General features: G+C 31.2%; 1 protein-coding gene across 1 annotated transcript in view; it reads left to right on the forward strand.

Moving 5' to 3' along the window:
- Positions 1-207: 207 nt before the first annotated feature.
- The window catches only part of LOC143063022 (uncharacterized), a 39,273-nt gene continuing 19,749 nt past the window's right edge, over positions 208-19,731 (forward strand). Inside the window, exons 1-15 of the mRNA XM_076234933.1 lie at positions 208-262; positions 1,531-1,549; positions 2,387-2,452; positions 3,302-3,427; positions 4,384-4,439; positions 4,811-4,829; positions 8,151-8,203; positions 9,189-9,274; positions 10,324-10,496; positions 12,949-13,078; positions 13,496-13,605; positions 14,044-14,144; positions 16,263-16,375; positions 18,360-18,477; positions 19,099-19,379. Coding sequence (XP_076091048.1) covers positions 225-262; positions 1,531-1,549; positions 2,387-2,452; positions 3,302-3,427; positions 4,384-4,439; positions 4,811-4,829; positions 8,151-8,203; positions 9,189-9,274; positions 10,324-10,496; positions 12,949-13,078; positions 13,496-13,605; positions 14,044-14,144; positions 16,263-16,375; positions 18,360-18,477; positions 19,099-19,379 — 1,489 coding nt within the window. The 5' untranslated portion in view covers positions 208-224. The remainder of the gene's footprint in view (positions 263-1,530; positions 1,550-2,386; positions 2,453-3,301; positions 3,428-4,383; positions 4,440-4,810; positions 4,830-8,150; positions 8,204-9,188; positions 9,275-10,323; positions 10,497-12,948; positions 13,079-13,495; positions 13,606-14,043; positions 14,145-16,262; positions 16,376-18,359; positions 18,478-19,098; positions 19,380-19,731) is intronic.

The raw sequence follows: 19,731 nt of genomic DNA on the forward strand, positions 1-19,731 counted from the left end.
CAAATTGCCAAAACGTAAAATAGCCAGTCGTTTTACTAGAAGTGGGTATAGCTAGAAATATCATAAAATAATTAGTAGATCGGAAAAGACGATTAACTTGCGACTTATGACCTATATCTTTTGTAAAAACTAATACTCAGTAATGAGTTATGCAAAAATTGTTGAAAATTTAACCTGATTATCATCATAATGGTTTTTTTTTAGATATGGTTCTTCCTTCAACGATGAACTCCAAACAAGCGTTAGCAATCACTTTGATTTGGTAAGTTTCTGTAATAATGAATAGTGCAAACATCGCCACAGCTGGTGATCGTATAAAACGAATTACCAAAAATTATTACAGAAATAAGGCTTAAAATGTAAGGACGCCGTTGCATGGATAAAGGCAACAGTAGTATACCGCTGTTCAAAATTCATAAATCGATAGTGAAAAAACAAATCCGGGTTCCAAACTGAAACTGAGGGAAACGTATCAAGTATAAGAGAACTACGACACAACAGAGACATGACACCGAAATGTAACACACACAGAAACGAACTATAATGTAACAATGGCCATTTTGGGCGTTTTGTCTACACAATACACGTAAGTGGCAATCATGTCAAATCAATTTGTGAGACCACACGAAAAGCAGTAAAACCCATAACTTTCAAAAAGAGTTTCCTTATCTAAATCAAGCTATGTATGCATGAAGATAGCACATTTTTAGTAAGGTTTGTGAAACCCTGGTGAAGAAACTTCACTCAGCAGTGTCATTAAGCAAGCCGGTTGTAAAATTATATAACCAGATAGATACCATACTTACTTGTACAAACCCATATTGCGTAGCAAGCTATTAAGGACCAATATTTTCCGAATGTAAAACAATTTAAACGAGAAAACTAACAGCTATATTTATGTAAAAGACAAGAAAAAGAAAAAAAAAAGATATATAACAAAACGATCACCTCTGAATTTCAAGCTCATAACTTTGGAATTAACCTACTGAAAGCCGCGGAATTTAATAGGTTTGCGGATGCCTAACCATCTTCTATCCTGTGGCAGTGGTATAAAAGCAAAACATAAGAACAAACTTTAAGCAAATCAGTTAAAAAGGATTTAATTCATCGGACAGATCAAAATAACAAAAACCAAAAAAGAACACACAAACTATCGATGTGAAAGTACTAGCTTATAAACACTAAAGTCGAAACTTGGAATATCTATAGTATGCAATTTATATCATACTTATTTTCAATACATATTTAGTAAAACAAAATTCTAAAAAAATAAAATTAGGTTATCACGTGGTTTAAAATTTGACTTTATGATTGTTGAATGGAAATGTCCGAATTTCTTTAATAATTGGTGATATGTGATTAATCGGTTGATACTGCATTGGCATGGTGTCTTCGAAGATTGGAGAAGGCCTTTGAGTGGATAGTTACCTTTGTTAAATATTTGTTTATCATTATAAGTTCTAGTACAATTACTTGTCATGATAATATGTTTTTTTTTAGATTACTAGTATACTATCAAATATTTTTCAGGGTCTCCAAGTTTCTGTTGGTAAGAAATTGCAATATCTAGTATATGATGAAAAAACAAATACAAACTCAACTAAAAACACAGGTTTTTGTACATGTTCGTAACACATTACTAAATTTGGAATTCAAGAATTCGAAGAAAATACTTATTTGACGCCTTGTCTATGAAACCCCTTTTCCTAACCCGGGTATTATGTATAAGAACAATACATAAAACGTACACACAATAACATAAGAATGTAGTATGACACAGTTTTCTCATGAATTCACTTTTTGATGTCCCCAATCGAACATTTGACGTTTTATCGATGTATAGTAGAGTGTAAGATAGATTCGATTTGCCATTTATAAAGACTTGCATAACACTTAAAACGACTTGCATAACACTTCAAACAAAGCATAGTAAATGTTTACACTCCTTATAGAACTAAAACAATTCAAACCTTATGTAGTATTTGACTCTTAACCCTTGATATTTGACCTAGAGCATCACTGAAGAGTCATTGATTGACGAATTTCGCATCTGGTGCAGACAAATTGGGGCCGTTTATATTATCAAAAAGATATCAATTATATAAAAACAAAAATCAAAATATATATTATGAAGTTTACACAAGGAAAAAGGCTTGTGCGTCTAAATGCTAACCACTTTTTATAAAATAAATTAAATTCACCAAACAGATAATCAAAAGAACCCAAAAAGAACCACAACCACTAGTTCATTACGTCGGCGTATTGATAAATATCATAAAATATAAGTTAAATGTGCCATCGTTTAATCGTTTAAAATCATATTAACTTTCCATACACTAACTGTCGTATGAATTACACACTTTTGATTATACTGTTTCTTTTCAAGTTTGTAGAATGTCAAAACTGCAACTTGAGCATTGAAGATCCTGAATGGAAAAAAATGTGGTATCTTGTAAGTAAACCAGTAAGAAATTATCATTTGATACTTGTTTAGTGTTGACAATGCAATACACATGAAAATACGGATTTTTTTGTGTTATTAAAATTTGCTGTTACAAAATTATTATGAATTAAGAAATGTATCTCCCTCATGCAAAGCTCTGATTCCTTTCACGGATTTGACTATACTTTTTGGCACTTTTGAAATATAGCTCTTCATCTTTTTTGAAAGCTTTGGATTTCAAATAATTTGGCCACGAGCATCACTGAAGCGAGTGAAGATACATGTATTGTCGAAATGCGCATCTGGTGCAGGAAAATTGGTACCATTAATGTTATAACTACCACTGGGTCAATGCCTCTGCTTGTGGACTGTAAGTCCCCGAGGGTATCACCAGCCCAGTAGCCAGTACTTCGGACTTGGCCTTAGAGGCATAAAACTTTGCTCAGTGCTTGGAGCACAAAAATCATGCTCGAAAAATGAAATCCAGCAATTTGATTGGTTGATTTCCGAGTCTGAGTACAAAAATCATGCTCGAAAGTTTTATGACCGTGAGGCCTGGCATGAAAATACAGATTTGTTGTGTTATCAAAATTTGCTGTCATAAAATGTTAGAAATTATTATAAATTAAGGAATGTATCTCCCTCATGCAAACCTCTGATTCCTTTCACGGATGTGGTTATACTTTTTGAACCTTTTGGTTTAAAGCTCTTCATCTTTTTTATAAGCTTTGGATTTCAAAGTTTTTTTGATGAACTGTGCCATATTGTTTACTTTTTTTAAAATATTTCAAGCATAACACAAATTCAGGGATTTTTTCCTCAATGATGTGTTTTTAATGTTTTACCACTATCTTTTAGCACAATCCCAGGACAAAAAGATATGACATGAACGTACTAACAGCTTGGGAAAGCTGTGTAAATGGTACTGGTGTAACTGTGGGTGTAGTCGACAATGGCATACAGGACCACACAGACCTTAACATTGTGAGTAGATTTTCTTGTTATCTGTCCACTGCTGTACATGTTGTTCTAATTTTGTAAATCATGAATGTGACATTATATCATCATGTCATTACGAGCAGTTTTTGTTCTCTATTTTATTGGACATTTACGAAAATCGGATTTCATCCAAGTTTCACTCCATCGGTATTTCGAATAAAGCCGACACGTTTATATTGATTGATTGATTGACTTTTGCTTAATATTCTGATGAAAATATATCATAGTTTTTCAAAACAATTGTACAAACAATCTAATACATAAGTTCTCCGACGGTCGTCGACTATAATAATGAGAGGGAGTTCAAGGATGGCACAATAACTCGAAAAAGAAAATAATTTTGATAAAGAAAGTTTTTGTGTCTATTTACATGCCATTAAAAAAATTTAACTCAAAGAGATGTTCAAGACATGCAGGTAAAATGATCAAACTGCAATCAGCATTAGAAAAATTAAGAAACTGTAGGAAATGTCAATAGAAATATTTTAGAAGTACATTTCTATTTGTGATTTCAAGTGTCATTGCTTTTCCAGATAAAAAGAGTTATTTAAATGTGTTATTGCATTAGAGCAATAATTGTATTCTAATTTCCTCTCTATCTAATCTGGCATTGTTTAGCCTTTATTGCATAAATATTTCTGTTAGTACAAGGCATTTACCCTCATATATCCTCATGTGTAACTGCAGCTTAATGATTATAAACACTATAGTATGCATCTCGTGTGGCACTGCGAATGTCTTACTGACGGCCGTCTTCTTTGTCCAATAAAAGAAGCAGGCACAACATTAATGGCAACTTATAGCGTTTCGTAAACTGATGAAGAATATAGTGTCTTAATCGTAAGATACTAGCAGCATTGTTCTTCTATCATACCATCTGGTACAATTTATATTGTTTGTTCCGTCAATATCAATTTCACACAATAATTCTTTTTTTTTAGGATAGGAATCTGAATGCTGGGTATACAAACAAAAGTAAACTAGCAAATCCATCTCGGTAAGTCAACATGCATATAATAAAATTGAGAATGGAAATGAGAAATGTGTTAAAAAGACAACAACCCGACCATAGAACAGACAACAGCAGAATGTCACCAATAATCTTTAAAGTTAGTTTAAAAATATGTTCATTAAAATAAAAGGGCTATTAGTTGATAACAAAGTTTGTGACTTTGTTTTATTTGTTTAAATTAGAAATGGTAAGATATGAGACGTTGGAAAGTTTGTGAGAAAAACGATAAACATTAAATAAAATGGTACTGGTATGACAAAAATGTTGTATTTTTTTATATCATGATTAAAGGTAGATAACTAGTATATAAAATGCGTGCTTTGTGACAAATATTCAAATGTGTGCATTTGTTTCAGGTCACGACAGTCATTTTGGGTAAGCATTCAAAGTTTATCTCAAGTAATTGAATTTGTTTAAGAATTTGTTCTTCCAAGTGTTCCACTTAACCCCTTTATAAAGTTCTTACTGCCATACTCAATGCAGTTAAAGAAGGACTTAAGAAATATTCTGAAACGGCATATTCAAGAAGTGGTGTTAATCAAATGTGGATACTGAAAAATTCAAAAAAGTTATTGGTGAATTTACAATCTCAATCATTAACAAATTATACCAACATTAAAACCTTTGATTTTTCAACTCTTTATACCACTATTCCACATACTAAACTTAAAGCTCGACTAAAAAAGAACTCGTCAGCTTATATTTCCTTAACAAAAAGGGCACTAGATGTTTTAAATATTTAGTTTTGGCCAGGAATTCAGCTTACTTTGTGAAAAATCATACAGAGTCAAGCAAAAAATACATCAAAGCAGATATCACTGCCATGCTGGACTTTGAATTGACAACATATTTGTTGAATTTGGAGGTTTGGTTTTCCAACAGACTATTAGAATCCCGAATGGGTACCTATTGCGCTCCTCTACTTGCACATTTGTTTTTGTATTCCTATGAAGCAGAACTTATCCAAGGGCTTGTACAGAAAGGAGAAAAGAAATTAGCCCAGTTTTTTAATTTCACCTTTCGCTATATTGATGATGTACTGTCTCTTAATAATACTAGATTCAGTGATCACTTACATTTAATATATCCAAGTGAACTTGAAATTAAAGATACTACCAACACAGATAAATCTGCTTCATATTTAGACCTTTTTCTCGAAAAGACTCCTGATGGTAGGTTAAATACCAAAATTTAGGACAAACGCGATGATTCTAACTTTCAATTTCTGTGTAGCAACATCCCAGCGGCACCAGCAATTGGGGTATATGTGTCTCAAATGATACGTTACTCTAGAGCTAGCTCAAAGTACGTTGATTTTGTTGAACGAGGAATACTGCTTTCTCAAAAGTTGCTAAACAGGGCTATGAATCAATAAAATTACGGTCGCCATCATGAGATGATTGGCCATTGTGACAAAAGTGTGTCAGAAATCATATCTGATATTCTTCCTCAGTCACTATAACCTTCCAACATTACCGAACTGTTCAAAGAAATAACAGGACGGGTGCCGTATACGGTGCAGGAAATGCTTACCCTTCCGGAGCACCTGGTTTCACTCACGGATTTTAGTGGAGTTCGTGTTGTTTCTTATTTATTGTTTATAACTGTTGCTGTAAATGTCCTTTGGTTTTGTGAGTCTTTGTTTAATCCTTGGTTTTGATTGTTATTGTCTTGGTACGGTCATATTATTATTACTTCAACCATTGCCACACTTAAGCTGTTAAACTTGTTAGTGTTTGATGTACCTACAATAAATAACCAAATTTTCCAGAAAATATAATTGAGATGTGTCCTTAGTGTACTAATCGAAACACGCCTGAGATGTTATTTGTTATCAGTAGCACTGCTGCCTTATTCAACTATCAAAACATGGACAATGTTTGTTCATCTTCTTTTCAATATGAACAGTTCTGATGCATATAACATAGAAATTCTGCTGATATGTATTCTAATCCCTTTACATTTACTTTTGATCTCTTTAAACAATTTACTTTTCTATGTTAAGAGCAAACACTATAATGCAAGTACCTAAAATGTTATTACAATAACTAATACTGTCTTATTTTCCTTCGTAGGGGTCATCACTGGCATATTCACATCATCACGATCATCACTTCAAATAAATAGTATTCATATGTATTATAAATAAACACAAATATACCGTATACCGAGAAAACATATGTATATGTAGGACTTAGATCGACGTCCATTCATCAAATCGACGTCCAAATCGGACGTCACAATAAAATAATATTCCAAATTGACGGCCAAGTTTTGGCTTCTTTAATCGATGTCCAATTTTTAGCTTTTCTATTTGACTTCGTTTTGCCGGGAAACAAAATACAGAATTGACCTAAACCGATATCAGCTGAAACCTTAAAACTTTTAAATGTATAATGTGTGACAAATAAAATTTATCTAAAAAAAATGTTTTATATTCATTCACTATAAGTATGTAAACAGGTTTTGATATTAATTTGTAGATTTTAAAGATTTGATTTAAATAAAAATAAGAAAAAGGTTATGATTTTGCAATGGTTAAACTATTCAACAGAGTTAAAATAAAGTAAATGTGAGCAATTAAAGGCGATTTCAACAATGATAAAAACCAATACGGCAAAGGCTATAAAAGACCAATTCATGAGTAATGTAAATTCAAATAAGAAAACTAACGGTCTAATTTACAACAAAACAATTTCGAAAAACAAATATGACAGACATAAACCAACGACAACCACTGGACTATAGGCACACCTTGAATATGGCTGGGATTAACATGCGTGTTCGCACTTAACCCTTCCGGACAGATCTGGAACAGCGATGTAACAACACAATATAAAAACATTATGCCAATTTCTTGCATATATGTTTCTTAACAGGTCCGACTGGTAATACTCTCAAAACAATTGGCTGAAGTTCTTTATTTTGTGTTTTGCTGAAGACTGATTTATGCTCTCTAGGTGTCATTTGGTTTGTCGTTGGGTTGTTTTCTCAGTGGCATGCATGTCATTTATAAATATGAATAGGAAAGATTGTAGATCGATTGGCTTAACTTTTTATCAAGATAAATATTAATTTGCATGTAACCTTTTTCGGGTTGAAAAAATCTATATGGAAAGTATGTAGAAATGTAGAAAAAGATGCCATAAGAACCCTACATAACATGTTAATAGTGTATTGATTTTGGACCTCGATTAGAGACGAATATACTCAATCGGAAGTCGTTTTGGCACTACGTGAAGTCACATTGGACCTCGATTTGAGAATGAAACGTCAAATTAAGACGTCGATTTGAGGAATGGACGTCGATTAGAGGCCGGACGTCGATTCGAGTCTAACATATAGCGAAAGCTCTTTTTTGAGAGCCCAGGTGGTCGTGTGGTTTAGCGGGACGGCTGTAGTGCAGGCGATTTGGTGTCACGATATCACAGTAGCATGGGTTCGAATCCCGGCGAGGGAAGAACCAAAAATTTGCGAAAGCAAATTTACAGATCTAACATTGTTGGGTTGATGTTTAGACGAGTTGTATATACATTATGTACACAGCCATGTATCACCATCATTGATGGCGATCCGATGGATACATCTGTTGTAGAGTTGTCACTGACTCAGACGTACTTATATATATATATATATTCCATAAGCATATATTGCCGTTGGATTTGTAATCAATACATAATTATTTTCTTCTTTAAGACGAGACCCATATCTGCTGCTACACGGAGAAGACAATATCAAGCATCACTTAAGTAAGTAAATACGTTGTTTATATCATTTCGAACATACATTTTAGTTTATAATATATTGTCACGTGGCTTCTGATTTTCAAAATAACACAGCAAAAATATATCATTGTTGAATAATTAATAATTCATTGTACATTATCAATAAAAAACTGATCAAATTTGATATCAATATCTATTATATTCCTCGTTGTTTGATATAATCAATGACAATAGGACTGCACTAGCTATCCATGATGAAATCGATATCATTTACCACAACAACAAAATTATTAGACTTTTTAATACATAGGGTTACTATCACTAGGAAATCCTCTCCATATGGACCAATAATATTTCTTTGAAATGTAAAAAAAAAACAAATATGAGAAAAGTAAACAGTGTTACTTTCTAAAAATATTTCGCTTTAATTTTAGTCGAAAATTGTCATCAGAAATATGTTGAGTTGAAATTTTGCACCGTCTGTAGATTTTCATTTGAATTATAAAGGTTCTGTAGCCCTGGAAAATAGAAATAATATAAAACAACAAAGATTTAATCGCTCTTGTTTTTTTATTTAATTTCAAGAAATTCTGACCAAAAGTTATAGTCCAATTTCTCGGATTAGGCGAAAAACTACTCATAGCAAGATTTTAGGTAGTATGAAGTGTATTGCAAATCATTCGAAGATCTCTTATGCTTACAAATTCCTTACAATTTAGTGATAGTTCTGTGGACATTATCAGCAGCACAGAACTATTCTAAAGTCGAATTCGTAAATATAAAGGAGGTTGTACAAACTTGGTACTATTTTTTTTACAATAATTTATTCATGGAACATTGTTAAACTATCACATGGTTTTTATGGATAATTTTGAACGTATCAAGCAATTCACTACTATGTAAATGATTGTATAAACAGATATAATAATCAATTGCATTGATACTGATAATTGTATCTAATACTAAGTTAACTAATTTCCGCTTGTTTTTTTTTAAATTATTTTTGAAGACATGGAACACGAGTAGCCGGCATTGTGGCAGCGAAGAAGAATGACCAGGGCATAATAGGAATTGCATTTGGAGCTACACTTGTTGGCAAGTTAATGTATCGTACTATTTTCTGACATAAGAAACACATAGAGTGTCACAATTTCAGACTGCATATGTACAGGTTTTAAATTCTCACAAGATATTCCCTTTATTTCCCTTTTCGTACCATCCTTTCAACATTATGTCCTTAACCACTGTTATTTTGTTCTATAAAAAATTTAAATGTAACTGAATAATTAGAAAAGTATACAATCTTATCGGTAGTATTTCACCATTCGGAAGATTGATAATATATATAAAGGGTACCAGGGTTATAATTTAATACGCCAAATGCGCGTTTCGTCTACACACGAATCATCAGTGACGCTCATATCAAAATAATTATTAATCCAGACAAGTTAAAAGTTGAAGAACATTGAGGACCAAAAACTTCAAAAAGTTGGGCGAAATAAGTCTAAAGGAATCAGTTTATATCTTTTGTTTAAAATTCGATAAGATAGATACGATGGTTACAATCACACAATTTTGCATTATTTATTAACGAGACGGAATGCAAGGTTAAAGGATAAAATTGACTTCATGTAGTTTCTTCAGAAAAAGGTCCAGCATTATCATGTCTTTTTTTACATTAACAAATATGTTGTCAATCAAACAATCCATCATGTGGAAATTTGTCTTTTATTCGTCTAATATAATTAATGCTCTTTAATAATCATTGATGTTCTACTGTATAAATTTTGGATAGGTACATTTAAGAATGCATGAGGTAAAAAAAGACAAACACTAACTAAGATTAATTTCAATGATTGATGCAAAATTCCAAGAACATAATAGAAGAATAACATGTACATGCGCAAATAATCGTGGAGATAATATTTCACACGATTTAATTTCCATTGAACTGCAAGTAACACATTTTCCAATGAGTTTTATGTTTAATAATTTTAGATGTTTGTAAGTTTATGACAAGGACAACGAGAGCACCCACGTACGTACGACTTTTTTTTACAGCAGATTTTAATTCGTGGATCTATGGATATGGAAATTAAACAAACCAAAATTCTAATAATTTATGATTTATCTATTTTTGACAGATGTAAGGATAGCATCAAGTTCTGTTTTTGAAACATTCAATGCGAGTCTACTAACACACCAATCTGATGTAATAGATGTATACAGCTGTAGTTTTGCCAATTTCCATACTGGTACGAAAACATATCCGTTGACCCCAAGTCAAGAAATTGCCTTACAAGAAGGAACAACTACGGTAATTATGTAGTAACCTGTCATTATATATTGATTGCTGTTAATCACCATTCAACTTTTTTCTGCGAAATGATATTTTTAACAACATTAAATGTAGTAGCCGAAACAAAACAAGGCATATACGTGAGAGTTGAGTTTCGCTTTCATTAATATGTTTTATAGTCATTTATGTTCATGAATCACGTATTCAACTTCAAACAGGTTAGGTGTTTACTTTATTTGTGTCACTATTAGTGAAAGTTCAAACGTTTTCAAAGACAATATGATTAAAATGAAACTCATGTAGATCAGTTTGATGATAATTTAGAAAAAAACATTCAAACGAAGCAACTGTTGTGATTTTATTATTTGAGGAGGATATCGTAACGCATTAAATAGACCACTTTCGAGTTCATCCGTCACCGGAAAAAACTCGTCAATTATACGCGCCTTTATGACGTCATTTACCAGATAGAGGGGGTCGCCTGTATCCCTGCACTATTTACGTTCATCAAGCGTCTTGGTGATCGTCATTGTGCAGGATAAACTAGAAATAATGGTTGTTCTGTAGGTACTTAATGACAATTCCCTAATGACATCAATGCTGATTGTCAATTTTGAGAATTCAATTTGTCGCATAATTCGTACAATATAGAATTATAGTTTTCCAGCCACTCGCTCAACATTGGAATGGAAGTGACGACGCCCCTAAACGCACAAATGACGTTCACTAAAACCAGAATTTTTGACGGAAATGCATCGAACTCGAAAGTTGTCTATTGTTCTATCATGATTAAAAAAAATCAATAGCTATACAATTTATACACATAGATTTAAAAAACTTTTGCTGTCAAAAATTAATTTTGAAACGGATTAGAACTATAAATAATGATGCTGACTTCACGGTTAAGAATAACATTTAGAATCAGAACTTACATATTTTTAAAAGGAATAAGACAGGAATGCATGTACAGCTCTTTCTATTGAAACATTGGCCTGAAAAATAAGACAACATTTGTATATTAAAGGATTTAAAATAAGAATTATATATCTAAAAGTAATTAGTTTGTACAACATTTTTTTCAAATGCAAAATTGAAATATCTAAAATACTAAATGGAATCATAACAAATGGAACATTATCAGACTGAAAACAAGTAACAAAGAAATACGAAAAGGTATCTAAAACGTCTGCACTGTAACAACAAATTTGGAATCATGAACCATTGTTAAAGGCTGTATAGTTGTTAATTTCTGTATAATATAGTCTCTTTTGATGAGTTGTCTCATTGTCAAGCATACTACATCAGTTTTTTTACAACTAAGTCTTTATGAATAAATTTTGTGTTGAACAAAAGTGAACACAAAGTTGGATTATAAAAAAATCATAATGCTGAGAAGTAATGAAAACTAACACTGATAGGTAAAAAACTGTTGTTCAAACTTTTATCTTCCCAGATTTACACATTTACAACAGTATCAAACATAGGCAAAGAACATGTAACACAATTTGACATAGTTTCTACATGATTTCATTTGAAATTCTCAAATCGAAAAGTGTGAATAAAAATATCATGTGTACGTTTATGACCCCATCTGTAGCCAGTTTAAAAAGAACTTTTCAAACTGCAATTGTATCAAAACAACAAATATAATGAATAATAGAGATAGGCCATTTTTTTCCCTTTAAAAATGCCCTGTACCAAGTCAGGAATATGGCCATTGTTATATTATAGTTCGTTTCTTTGTGTATTACATTATAACGTTGTGTTGTTTGTTTTCTCTTATTTTTGAATGTAAATTCACATTGCGATAAGACGTGTCACGGTACCTGTCCATCCCAAATTCATGTATTTGGTTTTGATGTTATATATATATGTTATATTTGTTATTCTCGTGGGATTTTGTCTATGTGTGTTACATTTTAGTGTTATGTCGTTGTTCTCCTCTTATATTTAATGCGTTTCCCTCGGTTTTAGTTTGTTACCCCGATTTTGTTTTTTGTCCATGGATTTATGAGTTTTGAACAGCGGTATACTACTGTTGCCTTTATTTGCATATACTAAGGGAAACTTCGTGCAAAGCACTATTATTTACTGTTTCATTGCATTTAATAGAAAAAGTAAACTTTGTGGCAAATAAACTAAGATTTTTATAGAACATCCACAGTCTTCCATACAGAAATATTTGATATAAAATTTTAAACATAGATTACTCACTTGTTTTGCTATGACGTGCTAGTGTTTATCTTTTAGAAAAAGTTTTATTAAACAACCAGTAAATTGCAAAAAAAACTTGTGTTGAGTCACTAAAGTCCAGTGACCCTAAAAGGTGTACTTGATTTGATCCATATTTATATTTGTTTTTCATTCACAATAACTTAAATAATAAACTTGTTTTAAGGAAATAATTGCTAGCACTGTATGCAATAATCCTCTATCTATCAAGTACCGAATTGCCATTTTTTATTATCAGGGTAGACAAGGTCGTGGTTCTGTATATGTTTTTGCTACTGGAAATAGTGGTGGTAGGAGAACGAACATTTTCCGTGATAGCTGTGCTTATGACAGATTAGTAACCAATAGATACGTCATTTCTGTGGCAGGTACTCATTAAAAGATTTCTACATATATTGTTTCATCCATGTGATAGCAGTATAGCATTCAAGAAAAGATAAACAAAGAAAACCAAAGAAAAACGTAGGCTTTAAGATAAAATGCTACCTTCGGTTCATATGATAGATAACTTCACGCTGATTGAAAATTATACATTTTTCAAGTTTTTAACATCAAATGATGTAAATTGACTACCTCCAGTTAACAAATTGTTTTTTTCTTATTATTGTGCTTTACAATGTCATACCGGTATAGCTTCCAAATTAATGTTTAATACCAAATGAATTTGAAATTGATCACTTTTTTATTCATAGCAAATGTAAAATATCTATAAAGTACTGTTTAAGTATTGAACTGAATTTAACGTATGTTTTGAAAACAGAAACTTTGATATTTATATTTGGTAGGTATTCAGCACAATCTTAGAAAACTTCCTAACGGAGAAGCTTGCAGTTCTATGATGGTAGCAGCTTTTACCACAAGACCAGGTGTAAAGAAGAGTCGTGGAACTAAAGTGGTTAGTATATTTTAATCCCGTATGCTGGGTAAATTATCGATGAACTAATAATTTGTATTGTGTGACTCTCAGTATAGATATAAAGTTAAGGATAAACTCTTGTTGGCTTTACCTTGACTTTTTCTATATATTTGCTTAACCTGATGATAAAAACTTGGACACAGGTTTGCTTAAAATAAAACTTATGTCAATTAAAATAATTCTACTTATTTAAATGAAATGTTGTCTTCCATATGAAAGTTGCTTATCATCCACACTGTTTTTTTAGAAAGAAATGTTGCATGACTTTTCTATGTACATCGTTAGTTCTCAACAAAATTCTATTTAACTAAACACGACTCATAGTATTACAAAGTACAAAATTACAAAACATCAAAATCTACCGGAGCAATTATACCTTTAAATACATTGAATTCCTCGACAATTTTTTTCTTTCAGATAACAACAGATATTGGCAACAACACGACATTGCATTTTAACCAGAATTCCGCAGCAGCACCTATGGTATCCGGTGCAGTAGCTCTTGCTCTGAGTGCAAAGTAATTAGTTAATAACAAAGTGGTCTTTTTTATGTTTAACTAATCACATTCAAAGCTTTGTAAATTATTATACAAATGTCAGTTCATAACACAAGCAAAACCAATTTGACTAAAACAGCTAAACAACCTTTGATCTAAACAGTTCACAAAAGACACAGCAATGCAACATTTATTCATTGTCAGTATTTATACATTTTTTAAGTAAGGAAATTCGCTTGTCATGTTTTTGGATTTTTGTCAGATTTTCGGAATACTTTGGTTTTATCATTTTGAATGCCTAAATAAAATTTGCCCACTTTCCTTTTTATAAATCTCTTACATGTATAACGATAAGCCATCTATTAAAGTCTTATAAAATTTTAATTTATTTTTCAATAGTTTGTGAGAACTTTGAATTATCAATTTTAATGCTATGAAAAGTCAAGAGAGAATATTTTCCCGCCAATATCTCGAAAACAAGCACATTGACCTATATATATCTTTATTGCTCTTTTAATTCCGTTATCAATCCCCATATCACTATAAAATAGTGTTGTGAAAAGTTAATATTTTGAAACTGAGAATCGAACTCCCTTAAGTAACTGAGAGCAAATGCTTGCATTTGATTAAGATATGTCATTTTATTTCAGACTGGTGGAAGATTTTACTAATATGCAGTTATGTTACTTGGTTGACTCCAATACTAAAACATACTTTATATTTTGTATTGACAAAATGTACATTGTGCCATAACACTTTGTACTTTTATAGGAATATATTATACATGTAGGGGTTATTCTAAAATACCCAAAACGAAACCAATGTTAGATGGAGGCTTAAGGGCATACGATACAGTTTTGATCCCGTATTTACAGTTTGATAAAACATTTCCTTATAGGCTATTTTTTGCCTGACTTAATCAAATATGTTATAAAAAATATACCTTCATGTCCTACTTTTTGAGTTAAATGAGGTCGAAATTTTGTATATTTGCTCAAAATTCGGATTTGTGGCCGTATTTTCCCTTTCGAAAGAAAGCCATAACTTTTTTTGTTTTAAAAGATAAACACATATTGTTTTTTATTAAATAATTTGTAATTTCTTTATTTTATAAGTATCCTAAAATTTTATGCATTTTTTATTCAGAAATAACTCATATTTATCAAATGGTCATGAATTGAGAAAAAAACGTATTTTTTTGCTGTATATTTATCAAAATTAGAAAAATTGCACTATTTACAGCTTTAAAAAATTTGGTCCACATAATCTCCCTGCAAAATGAAACAAAATGTCGTTTTAAAAAATAGGGGTCCATGCACTCGTTTTCAAATTAAATCAGTTTGAATGATAAAAATCAGTCAAAAAATGCATCTTTTCTCGATATGTCATAGTTTGACGTCGCGAAAATAACATTTTACGTTAGCAACGTCACTACCTCCCCTGTTACTGTATCGTATGCCCTTAAGAAAGACAATAGTAATAGATTCACCTACAGTATTAGTTTGAAAACTAACCTTGTTGATTAAAAAAAAGGAAAAGAAATAATACATACATGAACCCTATTTTAAAATACTGAGTGTAGTATATATAAACATTGATGATGTCATGGTCAAATTACTAAATTATACATATGAGCTAATAGACAAAACACTTCAGCTAACCAGGAGATGCGTTACATTTAAATTAATATTATTGAGGTAGAGTCCTTTTTCTACTTAATCAATGGTAAAGTCGATAAATTCAAAATGCAAAACACTGTATCATAACAATTCGAACAAATGTCAAAGCAACCTTAACTAATCAAAGAGCCAACGAATATTCATTTTAAATAAATAAGGCCGTTAGTTTTCTCGATTGGATTGTTTACCTTGTCATTTCGGGACCTTTTATAGCTGACTATGCGGTATTGGCTTTGCTGTCTGTTTAAGGCCGTACGGTGACCTGTAGTTCGAAATTTCTGTGTCATTTTGGTCTCTTGTAGAGAGTTATCTCATTTGACAACCATACCACATTTTCTTTTTTTATAATCCCTAATGCATATAAATTAGACCTACAATATACTGCTGTTTTGTCATAAAAATTCACATTCCGATTCATAACATTTGTTTTTAAATGATTGTAATTAATAACTTGTTTCAGTCCATCTTTAACTTATCGTGACATTATGCATTTGCTGGTAAACACTGCAAGAGGTGATCTTCTACAAAATAAAAACAAAACGAAGTTCGTTTCAAATGCTGCTGGATTTTTAGGTAAGTATTAAGATAAATAGAAAGTTTTCCAAAATAAAACAAATTTATTCTATCTTTCAGAAATTTATCTGTTATATAACATAAACCTCACACAATATACATGCCTCTGACACATTTTATTATTCGTTTGTGGTGTACAGGTGTATTGTTTGAATTTATGGGAGGTGTCCGTTGTGATTGATTATGTGGTTTACATGTTTATATTACTATTATATCATTGAAGGAATGACTGTAATATGTTTCTGTCTGTGACGAAATAGCATAAACAATGTGTTGCACACTGAAAAATCCGTGTCTCCTTTCTTTATAAGTCTTTAAAAGGTTGTGTTAGCTTCTGAAGTAAATTCTGCTATTTGTGTGCATTGTGAAGAATATTCCAATAAAAAAATTGAATGTGAAATATCTGAACGTATAAGATAACTGCGTGTTGAATTATATTTACGATTGATGTCTTTGAACCGATGATAAAATTTTGTAAATGTGTTTACTAATTTGTCTATCGAAAAACCTGGTGTAATAATTTTTCAATAATATACAAGTTTCTTTCGCTAGAATATAATAATTTGCAATCATACACATATCCTTATTTGAAATATGAATTAGTTTTTATGGAAATGCTGCTATTTAATGAATAAAAACTCTGTCGTTTTTTCTATTTATCTAAATTGAAAACTATTTTGACCTAGATACATAATTGATTAAATAAATCAAACATAGTACATGTAGTACTACAAACATTTATTATTGAAGAAAACAAGAAATAATACAGTGTTTAATTAATCATGCTTATTGAACGTATGTACCATTTTACTTTTTAATTCGAATTTTATTTAATAACTAGTCCCCTACTATCAGTACTAGCGAATGATTTTTACTTGTTTTTGTGTTTACAAACATATTATGTGATTCATTTTTCATTTTTATCGTCAAAATTATTCAAACATTCTATACTATTTTTCGTTATCATTTTATTCAATATGTCCTTATGTTTTTTCTATTTATTATTTGTCTATACGATATTGGAAATTGTTTCTCATTTTGAACTGTTTGGTAAGACTTAAATTAAATATGTTTGCTTGTTTTGAGAGATACCTTATAATTTATTAATGTATCGTGATTACTTATAGTATAACGTCTCTCTTAGAATATGTTTGAATTTAAAACTAAGTTCTGTTGTACTCGAATTTCTTACTTTTCTCACAAATTGTTTTTTTTTTAACTTAAATATTTATTTAAAAGCTCCAATTTTTCAATTTTTAACTGTTTTATGATAATCAAGGACTCTTGCCATACAGTTTAGTTTTGAGGTCTACGAAAATATACCCAGGATAATGATGGTGTCACCATATTAAGCAATGATAGGCACTTTTTTAAAAGTATTTTGTGATTGTATTTTTGGTATTAAAATTAACACGGATTTCCTGAATAAGCAAGGTATTTTTATTGTGTTTTGTGTACTATTTTTTATCTGTTTGTCTTTTTCCTTTTTATTCATGGCGTCCCCGAGGATATCACCAGCCCAGTAGTTAGCACGTCGGTGTTGACATGAATATCAATTATATGGTCATTTTTATAAATTTCCTGTTTATAAACATTTGAGTTTTTCGAAAAACTAAGGATTTTCTTATCCCAGGAATAGATTACCTTAGCCGTATTTGGCATAACTTTTTGGAATTTTGGGTCCTCAATGCTCTTTGTACTTGTTTTACTTTATAAGTATTTTGTTCAGAGAAACACTGATTCTAATGCAGACGAAATGCGCGTCTGGCGTATTAAATTATAATCCTGGTACCTTTTGATAACCTTTTATCAGTTTATTTTCGATTTATGTGTTTATATGTCCCTCTGGTATCTTTTGCCCCTCTTCTGTAACTTTAGGCTTAGTGAACAACAATTATCAACCAGTAATTCAATAATAAAGTTTTTTCAAGCACAAGTAGGTTGAAAGCTTTAAACATTAATTTAAATTGAATTTCTAATTCAGTATCATCATACTTTGGGTTTGGATTACTTGATATTGGCGCCCTTGTTGAAAGAAGTAAAACCTGGGAACTAGTTCCTGACAGACAAAGTTGTCATTCAACAGAAATTATTGACAATCCGTAAGTAACAGTATATATAAATATATACAGGAACATCATTTATCAAGAACGACAGGGTAATGCCAACACACTCGTCACCTTGTTTATAGACAGATACCAAAAGCAAACTCTTGAATAACATGAAAGATAAACTCTTGCCGTATAACAGTTTTTTTAAATGAAAAACAGAACCATCTAGAATTGAACATTTAATAAAAGTAATAGTTGTTAGTTGCGAATGACGACCACATTTTAATATTCTAAACTATACCTTAGGAAACCATTACATTTTATTTTTGCATGACTACCTTTATTGTGTTTTATATAGATATAGGAAGATGCAATATGAGTGCCAATGAGACAACTCTCCATGCAAATAACAATTTATAAAAGAAAACCGTTATAGGTCAGAGTACGGCCTTCAACACGGAGCCTTGTTATGTTTGTTACGTGATATTATAAAAGACTCTGGTTAAATTGTCTAAATTGTTTGCTCGTTTTATATGCAAAAATGTTTTCGACTTTTCCAACTGAGACACGACTAGACACTTTTTTTTTGTAAATGTGTTTAAATGTGATATATTATGATATCTGTAAACTGAAGTATATCTATGGTCAATAGTTTTTTGTTTTAATTTTTAGACTGAACCAACGCTCCAAATATTTTGTGGTTGAGGTCAGTGGATGCAATGTAACTTATGTAGAACATGTTGAAGTATCATTAATTGTCAACCATCAAAATGCAGGACAGATACAGTGGACTCTGGTATCTCCGAATCGAACTAATTCTATAATCCTTCCCGGCAGAATTCTCGATCAGACGACAACTATGAACTTAACTGTTTTAACCGTTCAAATGTGGGGAGAAAATCCTGAAGGATACTGGAAATTAAAACCCAAACCTATGTTTGGTAAAACTCTAAGTAAATTTAAGCTTTTTGAATTACAAAATATGATAAATGTTTCGTCTGAAAGATCATTATCTTCAAATAATTTTAAGATATTACAAAATACGGGACAATTATGCATCCATAACCACAAATCTGTATGTATTGTCCATAAATTTAGGTTACCAGTTCACCATTCACCAAATTCCTACGCACATTTCCTACCCCAAAGACAAACGATTATAGTTTCATCCTCGCTCGCCAATACTGCGCAAAATATCATCGTAATTTTATTTACAACACTTTAAATTAATTGTTTGATAACGGATTTAGTAATTTTCCACTCACTTGAAATCTTAACATATACCTCAAACGTCCTCGTTTTACT

This window comes from Mytilus galloprovincialis, chromosome 2 (genome assembly GCF_965363235.1).
Source record: "Mytilus galloprovincialis chromosome 2, xbMytGall1.hap1.1, whole genome shotgun sequence".
In the NCBI taxonomy this organism is placed as follows: domain Eukaryota; kingdom Metazoa; phylum Mollusca; class Bivalvia; order Mytilida; family Mytilidae; genus Mytilus; species Mytilus galloprovincialis.